The following is a 10262-nucleotide window of genomic DNA, read 5'->3' on the forward strand; positions in this document are numbered from 1 at the left end:
GGACAAAAATCAAAGATAAACTGTAATTTTCTAATCATTCGATATTATCTTTTCCGAAAAATAAAACAAGAGGAAAAATGACTTGCAAATTTTAAAATACGGAACGAGTTTGGTATAAAAATGAAATAGGCATGTTCTGCAACGTACAATAAATCTGTTTTGTGCATGAATAATTTCCCCGGCGGAGAGGAGGTAAAGGTCAGTTGGTTAATTTAATTTCATAATAAAGTTATTAATTTAAGACATTACTTGTTCCAAATCAGGAATGCTAATGAAATGTCGAATATTTATCTCACGAGTACTAAAGAGTCTTAATATTAAAATTCTCTCTCGCGGACGACTCTAGTTAACGTTTCTGAACGAAGACAAGGAACGGAGAGGAGCAAGAGACTGTGAAAGGGTGCAGAGGGAAAAGATCCGAGAGTGCCGCCCACGGAGAGCGGATGCCGGGTCGGCGGGGTCACCTCTCCAGCAAAATGAATCTTTTATGCCTCTCTTATGACGGAGTCGCTTTTATGACGCTCCTTTGCGCGCGCACGCGCGAGAACGAGGCGTTCTTTCTCCAGACTCAGCGAGAAAAAAATTGGCCCCGGCTGATTCACTCGCACGTTAAGGCCACTGAATGGGATCGGAACATGAATCGGATTAATCCCCCCAAAAAAAGTATTTAAAAAAAGATAATAGCGTCAATGAAACATTTAATTGCGTATGCGAAACATTTAATTTTAAATAAAAGATATAATTTTATAATTTTAAGAGAGCATTTCTGAACAAATTTCACATAAGATTTTCGCATGCATCTGACGGAAATAGATATATTACGTCGATATAATATATAAGATAAATATGCTTTTTGGTTAAAATTGAAAGAAAAGAAGCAGGGAATCAATTTATCTCTAAAAAAACACGGACGTATGTAAAGCATTTGCGCAAATCTCCTCGAATTATAGGAATAGCCGCGTATTTCTAATATGACAGGCTGAAAAAGAATGATTTACGTAAGCCTCGCGGTAGAAAACGGCCGCGGTCTACAAAAATTCCCGACTTCCTTCAGCTTTTCGCTTTTTCAGCCGCCGGCAGTTTTCCTAATGCGAGGTCTCGTCTTGTTCGCATATACGCATGAAAGAACGAAACGCCGCCTGCCGCGGGTATCAGTACATCAACATCCTTCCTCTCTTCCTCTCTTTCGAGTGCGATATATTGATATTAATGTCGTCCCAACGGCCACGGGGCATCCGCTTAATGAGGAACGATCGTCGCTCGTGCCATGAGTCCTATTATTCAATTCAACAATGCGGCCCCACGTGTCCCGTGACGCCTTCTAATTTCCCCGCCGAGAAAAAAATTCCTATGGACGTGTGCCCGGACAGTCGCAAAAATTTCTCTAAATTTTTCATAATTTTTTAAAAAGTAGTTCAGCGAAAATTATGTACAATATATTATTAAAAAAAAAACATTTGTATCTAAAATCTAACAACGTATATAGAATATACGTATATAGAATAGCCCAAGAGTGTCTAATTAAGCTTGTCAATTATTTTATATTGAGGTATATTTTTAAATATAATGCATGAATCTCCTCGCCATCGTCATTTTAACAAAAACGAGTAATATACGCAAAGTTATTATTAACGACGTGTCCGTCTCGGCGCGGTAAAACTGAATGAAAAATAATGGAGCGTGAAAGACGTAGCCGAACCGGACGAGACAAATGCTTTTCTATTACGAGGAAACTATTCTAAATATAACGAAACCTAAATATACAACGTTGCGGAGAGAGAGAGAGAGAGAGAGAGAGAGAGAGAGAGAGAGATATGCAGCCGTAAGTCTTTGCGAAGAAAACACTTACTTGCGTACTGCGAAACTGCGTACTTGAAAAAGATCCTATAATTATTTCACTTGCAAATTTCCGATCCTAATGACATAATAAATTCGGTAATATTGATTAAAAATTTAACTTAGAAATATAAAGTGTCTTTAATAAATCGTACTAAATCAAGGTAAACAGCAAAGTGACAACAAAAAATACAGAAAATCTCTTGATTCTTTTAATATATATCTTATGAAATAAATACTCAATAAGCTACATATAAAAATCTTAAATTAAACAATATAATATATTAATGCTGAAATACGAAATAAATAAATGTATATTCAATAAATACTAAAATAGAAAAAGATTGAATTAATTGCTGTGAGAGAAACTGATAAATATTAAAATATTTCAAAATATTTATTTTTAATTTATAGGTACATTAATTAATACGATTTATTTTTTAAAATCCTTTGAATCTTTTAGCAAAAATGCATTCGAAAAAAAGCACTAATTTTTCAGTTTTGTCGACTTTTATGAGAATTGTACGGAAATACCCATCCCCCCCTTCCCCTCTGAATCGCGGAAGATCTCTTCTACGTATTAATATACCACGATGAAAAAGTTGTTTTGTATCAACACAGGAGATAATTGGCGTTTCCATTTCGCAACAAATAAAACGACACGCGTAATTCCGAATGACGTTCGCGTTGGCAGAAAAAAGTAATCGTTTCGCAGCTGCACACGAGAATTTAATAAACCAGTAGGGGAGGGACTCAGAGAGTTAGTTGTCATTACATAAGTCATCGCCAGCTGTTAGCAAGATTCGGCACGAACTAAAAAAGATTGCAGCCCGCCTGAGAAAAGTCGGGCATAAACGTGGCGATGCGCCAGGAAAGTCGCCGTGAAAAATACATCGTGACAACGCACACTTGTTATATCTCTCCCCGAAAATAAAAAAAACGCTCTTCGTCGGGCTATGAAGAAGACGGCCAATCAATGTCCGTTCGATTTGATCCCAACACGAATCGTGATCCAATTACGTTCGATAAGCTTTTAATGCAATTGTGATAATATATATACTGCAGATAATCCGGAATATATAAAATTAATTTTACTTCTGCGACTGCGACACGAAATTGAGTTTTTCAAAGATACAACGTCGAGACTTCGATGACTTCTTGGAAGGATATAAAAATAACGAGAATTATTAATAATTGAATTTAATTTTTTTTCGCAATTTGTGAGTAGACAAAATTTTTTTCAATTCAAGCAAACAGTTCTCGAAGATTAAATCAATTACTAAATCACGATTTCTAAAATTTAAAGAATATAATTATTTAAACTTGTGGAGTTAATTTGAAACCTACATTTCAGAATTGATATTTTCAAGAGAATTAAATTACGCGATGAAGAACCATTTAATCAGGATGTGCAGGTAACGAGATCATCAGAAATTATGATATGCATATTATAATATTACAATAATTATAGATTACATATTATAATATAATAAAAAATTTTTAATAATATGCATGTCAATATACATAATTGACGAGTTGTAACTCTTCCGACATGCGCGGAGCTCTTACCTTCGTGTGAAGACCCGAGAAGAAGGTACGCCGCGGCACGGAATACGACGACATGTTGATCTTATTGACGACCATTGTCATGCTAGCTGCCAGATGGATTTCCTTCTCGCGACACGTCGATTACAAGAGTCCGAGGTTTTCCCTTATCCGGTCGTACGTCCTCCCTCGTGCAGCATCGACGTGACACTACGCGCCGAGGACAACACGTTCGCACGGGTCTCTCTATATCAAATGTACTTATCCGCACGCTCCGCTTCGAAGTACTGTGGCCATTTCAAGATGTGTAAATACATTCGACGAATTACGTTCCGCCGGGGGAATCATCAGAGCAGGTCGGCACTGGGAAAGCCCCCGAGGAATCTGCAGGCACTCGTCGCGCGAGAGCAGCTGAAACTCGCGCGCAGTAAACGATTTCCGACTATGATCGGAGTCCGTGATGGCGCAAGAGATCTCCACGCGGTACCTCCGCTATAAATTTCCCTTCCGAGGATCGTCAAGATCTTGAGAACGATCGGAGCATCTGTATAGGTATTGAAGTTCAGTGCGTACAATGGCACTGAATAGATCCCATCAAAGATATCTCGAAGAGTCGATCGCTCCCCGCGTTCTGGATATTTTGTATTTATACTTCCAGATTCGACGCGCAGACCTCCTCTTCAAATGTCACTTCTTGGAGATCCCAAGGTTTGAAGTTTACTTAGGCAAACTGTGCAATCCGTCAAACTGTGTCGTTTTCTAACGCGACAACGAAGAGAACACATCGAGCCACGTGTCTTTCTCCTTCAAGGACCGTCGCTTCGAGAATCGGTGAAAGTCAGCGACTATACGTGTTCCGCAGAATCTGACAGTCTGGTACTTATCTTCGCGCAGCCGCGCGGATCGCGCCAAAAGGATTTCTCCTCGGAGAGGAGGCACACTCGACGAGAGGAAGAAACCCTGAGAAGAGACCGGACTGCGCAATCTGCGGAAGACCCGTCGTCGTGTACCTCGAAGTCGGACGCGCGCGAGAGCACTGAGGGAGCGCTCCTCCTCGGCGGTGCTATATATAGCCTCCCTACCCCTGGCACGTACCCGCTCTGCTCCGAACGAGGCCTCTTCAGGTTCGCGCGGCGCGCGGCGCACACCGCGGGGCGCCGCCGCGCCGGACAGCAGCATTACCGTGACCTTCGAACCCCGGAGGGATGTGTCGAGGAACACCCCGAGGAGGGATAGAGCGCCGACCATTGGAGGCTGGACAGGAAAAAGGATCGGTGGTAGGGTGGCCAGAGGCCGGTCGCAGAGCGGCGCGAACGACGATGATGAGATCGATTCGCCACTCACGCGATGCGTTATGTCGATCCGATGTGGCGCGAGAGCAACCAATGTCAGAGCGGAGCGGAAGATGGAAGGGGGGAGGGGGAGATGATTATGACGGGCATGGGTGACGAATGCTAGCCTATCGCCTTTGTAAGCATGTGTGTGTGTGTGTGTGTGTGTGTGTGTGTGGAAATGACAATCGTCGCTGAACACGCTAAAAACATGATGAAATAATTTGCGACGGTGGACAGGTACTATTGTACGGCGATTATTATCGTCGGCGTAACTTTGAAAATGTAGCCGCTTGTTACGGCGGAGGTATTACCTATTGGCGCTTTTGTGAAATCAGCGATTCTATGAGGCACCTTCGGCGCGATACACAATTTCAATGTAACAAGTTTGCGCTCTCTCGTTATTTATAAGATTCTATTATCTGGGTCTGTTTTCTATACCTGAACTAGTGTACGCTCTGCATTTAAAGTAAAATAAATATATGTTTGACATTTGACAAAAAGAACGTTCTAATGCAGTCCAATTCAGAAATAAAAAACAGACTTATTGTTTCAAAGTTTAAGGGGATGCTGGAGTCGTCTGTTTTACCCATAAAACGCAATAATTTTTGTGTCGATATTTCTACATATTACTTTAATTCAAGATTTGGAAATTCTTTTCCAGAATTAAAGTATACGCATTAATACTAGTCTGGCTCGGAGTTCATGGCAAAAACAAAAAAAAATTATAATTCAGATTCTCTTTACTATTTCTTAGCTCTATGTGGCGACTAGAGCTGTTAAGTTGAGACAACAGGCGCTTGTTATGAGTTACTCTGCAATTCGCACTTACGTAATTACGGTGGCTAGACTAGTAGATTACAGTTGAAGAAACAATGTGAATGGTTCGTTGAATTAGACTACAGGCTACAGATTAGAAATTACAATCAATACCGCATGTACATACATACGCACAAATCGTCGATAAAATTGCGATATTATGGAGTTTGACCATCGCGTCAGCATATATCGCCTTAATTTGAATTTCTTCCTCGCCGCACGATTTCATTTATCACTTTAATATTCATTTGTGACATTAAACTGATCTTTTCATGTGCCCCCGTGCCTAATCTGAAATTTAATTCGCTTAACTTCCTGCTTTCGAAACCACCTGCGCGATTCGTCCAAAAAGTATAAATTTCCTTTCGGTCACGCTTTCCTCGAACGGCACGTGTATCGTCGCGGAACATCGCGTGAGTGAACACTCAACATTTTTTGCGGCGCTTTACTTAAAAGCGAAACAAGCGTTAACGATTTTTCATCGCTTTTCTCGGAAAACCTTTACCTCATCGGATGTCGCGAAAGAATCTCTTAGGAATTCCCCAAGGGAACAGCTGATGGCTGTTCGAGAAATAGCAATGAGGATCCGATTAAGGAGGTCAAGGAATAATGTACATGCGAGAAATAGCGTGTTCGCGCCGATGTTTTTTCTTCGCTAAGACAAAATTCCGGCGAAACGCCGCGAAATTGGAGCGGAAGCGAATTCCGCCGTGGTCAGCGACACATGGTGCGACTGATGGCGAAATCCGGAGAGACAATAAATACACATGCATCAAGTATGTATGCGTCGCATTTCTTTCTCTCTTTCTCTGTGATCAAAAAAATATATGTTACTCCAACTGAAATAATTTAAAAATGTAACATTATAACTAACATATAATAATATACAATATATAATTTAACATATAACAGATACAAATATTATTACATTATAATAATATTTATATTTGTTATTCATAATCCTAACTGCATTTATTTTTAATAAAAATCAGAAGACACAATCGTGCGCCTCAGTTGATTAACCCAATTAACTCATTGCTTTGAAAATGAAAAAAAAATCACACGATCAAAAAATACTATTTTGAAGAAGTATATTTAAATTTTCATTAAAAAAAGGCTTACTCTCGTGTTTTCTTATTTGTAACCAAATTAAGAAAAATCCTTCTCGCAAACGAATCCTGTCATCGGGAAGATATCGACAGCGTAGACGGTTTAGTAGGCGTCGATGAATCAGGTTCGGACGTCTCGACGCCATTAATTCCGAACGACGACGGCAATGACGACGGGCTCCTATACTTGCGACGAGTGCTCCGGAAAGAAAAAGCACGATAAGCAGCAAAACGAAAAGCGAGAAGAAAGCACGACGACAGCAAGTCGAGCGTGCATTTATTTTCGCTCCTACGTGCATTCGAGAATGCAGACTGTCCTGCGACCGAGTAAACGCGTTTCTCCCGATGACAGAAGCGTGGGCGAGGAAAATATATAATTTTCGCGCAATTTACACGAATTTCGAAAAAAAAAAAAATCAACGAAGACAGCGATCCGATTTCTTTCATAATTTTGCAATCGTTGTCGACGCACAGTTTTCGATGCACAAATTATTTTAGAAACCGCGATCTTAATTAGAATCTCGGCACGTCACATCCGCCACGTAAAAGTATCGAAGTCCGGAATGTCAAATCACTCGTGACGATTACGACGGTTGTTTTCGCGACGATTACGCCCGTTGGCACGATGCCACGAAGTATTCGCCCCGTCATTCGCGTACTTTCACCTCGCGTCGATTATTATTGTTCGAATTTCGAGCTTGGCGCGTAGTTGGAGTCGTCGAATCAATCAAACGATTATCCTATGAATTATTTACTCGGTGACGGGTGAACAATTGCGATGATAATTTCGTCATCGAGTAAAGAACAGAAAGTATCCTATTGGGAGAGCAGTCCTTTCCAAGCGTGCCAAGGCCGTACTTTTCAGAGCAATCACAATCGTCTTCTCGCCCTTGTCAGCTACAATTTAGGTTTATTTCGATTCATTCTTACGGTATCATGACAATACAGTCGTTTTCTCCGTTGCAACATACCGTTATGTGATATCGACGAGAATAATTATTATTTCTTATGTAATTCGTTTTTATAGATAATAATTTCTGTATGAAATATTGTATAATTTTATATTTCCTTTTTCGCATAATTTCAATATGTAAAAAAAATTTTAAAATCAATTCCAATATATAAAAAATATAAATTAATTATTTATAAATAATATTATATTTATCAGTATAAAAAAAGATTGAAATTAAAACTATACGAAATGATTATTTGTAGGCAATTTTTTTCATTTTATTATTATGAATAATTATCTCGTCACGCGGATCTTCGTTTCACGAATAATATAGAATGTCTTAAATATTTCAAATGGAATAATTAGTTATTCATAAACGGAAGCTAAAGAACAATGTGGCAGAGAAAAAGAGAAAAAAAGAAAGAAAAGGAGAAAAAATAGAGAGAGAAGCAGACGAGAAGATTGTTAATTGCATATAACACGCGTGATGGATGTGAATTGCTCCCAGTGGCAGCAATTTGCGTCTTTTTTCCTGTCTTCTCGACTGCTTCCTCTCGGCGCATCGCTCCTCTCCCTTACCTGCTCGATCCATCTGTTTGCTTATGTAATGCTTGTGCAATAATCACTGACTGTTTAAGCAATTGACTGCCCGCGGCAGTACCGTGACGGTCCCATGATGATAAATTAAAGAAAAGAAAAAAAAGAAAGAAGGAACACGAAGTACTGTTTTATCCTTTCTCGGCCAACTAGTCGAGCTTGACATTGCCGAGGCAAGATTTATGCCGTCGCGTTGATCTACCACGTTTCCGCTTCGCATTTCTCATAACTTCTGCAATATCTTGCGTGTATAAGCAATCATGTTACGTGACAGTTGAAAAAAGAAATGAAAGATGTATCATAAATATTCTGTAGGAGATCATTTCAGTGATTTAAGAATTAAGTCAATTAAAAAATTGAATTTTATGATTTAATAAATTACTTCGATTAGAGATTGATTTAATTAAATTTTAATTTTCTTAGAAATCTTTTTCTGTGTTAAAATAACAAAAATATTCGAACGTTTGAAAACAGTGAACATATTGCACCTATCATTAAATCTTTTGTATTAATCAGGTCAACTGTATCATTCAAGTGAATAAACGTAATCAATGAAGAATCTCCATTGTTTAATCATTATTTTAAATAAAATGTGATAAACGTAATAATAGTGCATTGTGCTTATAAAATATGCGTAATGGAATGTGACGATATAGAACAGATATAATCTAATACTAAATATAGATTTTAAAACGAACGTCGAAACACGGAATAACAGTCATGAATTCGCGATAAAATATGCGAGACGAATCAATCACGCAATCTGAATGCAACTCTACTCTATTATTTCATATATAGCGATTTTATTACGTATGAGATCCGGTCAGGAGTTTATCGTTCTGTATTCTTGGAAAGAAGGCGCGTAAGAACACGCGGTGAAGGTCGTAAGAATGACGGAAAACCTAATAACGTTTACTGCGCAAAATAGGTGCACTTATAATAGGCTGAATTCATTGGCTGGATCAATCGACAATCGAAAATCATAAAGAAAAGTGATAGTACTTAAATTCGATTTTTTTCGAAAGGCTCGGGATGCGGTAAACTGCAAAGAGAATTGTCTCGCCACGAAAAAAGAGCAGATTTGCTCATTATTGAGGCAATTAAATTTTAGCAAGATCGTAAACATTGCGCAAAAGATTCGATACATTTACGAGAGATCTGATTGTAATTAATAATAACGATACAAGAGATTATTTTCTTTTGAACGAGTGATGTAGCGAAAGAGTGGCGAACGATTCTAGACATATCACTCTATCTCTTACTAAGAATCCGTTAAAATAAGTATAATTCTTCTTAATGTTACGCTCAAGAACTAATAAAATATAAGTAATACGTAAATTTATGCAACATATTCTTACGTGAATCTAAATACACTGCTCAAAAAAATTATGGCATAGAAAAATTTTGAGCAAAAATTGGTCAACTTTGGCTAACGGTAACCGCGAAAAATCATCATAAAATGATGAACTTTTTTTCAAATGAAAGCTTGAAATCTCTACTTTAAGATACTGAGTCGATTTTAAATTTAATGCACCCCTGTTGCTGTAAACTCTTACATCTGGGAGCATGTTTGCCACACTGAAAATTGCAAAGTTTGAACGAGTGCACGGATTTGCTAAAATTTTTTCCGGGGATGCGGTTTCCAGCGTCATAAAGTTGGAATCTTTCTCTTTAAATTTGAAAAAAAAAAAACAAAGTCGCTACGATTTTTTTTCACAAAGTTACAGCATTTTGAAGTAACCCTTGTATTTTTCACATGTATGATCAACATTATCCGATGTGCACTATAGGTAGGTTGACGATCGGATTTTGCACACCGTATGTGTATGTGTGTATGTTTTACACACGTCCGCACTCACACAATGTGTAAAATCCGTTTACCAACCTCCCTATAGTGCACATCGGATAATGCCAAACATACATGAGAAAAATACAAGGGTTACTTTAAAATGCTGTAACTTTGTGAAAAAAATCGTAGCGACTTGTTTTTTTTTCAAATTAAAGAGAAAGATTCCAACTTTATGACGCTGGAAACCGCATCCCCGACTGAGTCGACAAGGCACACAGGGGATA

General features: G+C 38.5%; 2 protein-coding genes across 4 annotated transcripts in view; both read right to left on the reverse strand.

The window, feature by feature from the left end:
• Window positions 1-4410, reverse strand: part of LOC105447828 (sterile alpha and TIR motif-containing protein 1) — a 56943-nt gene extending 52533 nt beyond the window's left edge. For all 3 annotated transcript variants that reach the window (XM_011686050.1, XM_011686045.1, XM_011686046.1), the window contains exon 1: window positions 3406-4410. In XM_011686050.1, coding sequence (XP_011684352.1) covers window positions 3406-3486 — 81 coding nt within the window. In that variant the 5' untranslated portion in view covers window positions 3487-4410. The remainder of the gene's footprint in view (window positions 1-3405) is intronic.
• A 4172-nt stretch (window positions 4411-8582) lies between these two features.
• Window positions 8583-10262, reverse strand: part of LOC105447830 — a 21133-nt gene continuing 19453 nt past the window's right edge. The window contains exon 6 of the mRNA XM_011686053.1: window positions 8583-9567. Coding sequence (XP_011684355.1) covers window positions 9495-9567 — 73 coding nt within the window. The 3' untranslated portion in view covers window positions 8583-9494. The remainder of the gene's footprint in view (window positions 9568-10262) is intronic.

Source organism: Wasmannia auropunctata, unplaced genomic scaffold, assembly GCF_000956235.1.
Source record: "Wasmannia auropunctata unplaced genomic scaffold, wasmannia.A_1.0 LD336090.1, whole genome shotgun sequence".
Taxonomy (NCBI): Eukaryota; Metazoa; Arthropoda; class Insecta; order Hymenoptera; family Formicidae; genus Wasmannia; species Wasmannia auropunctata.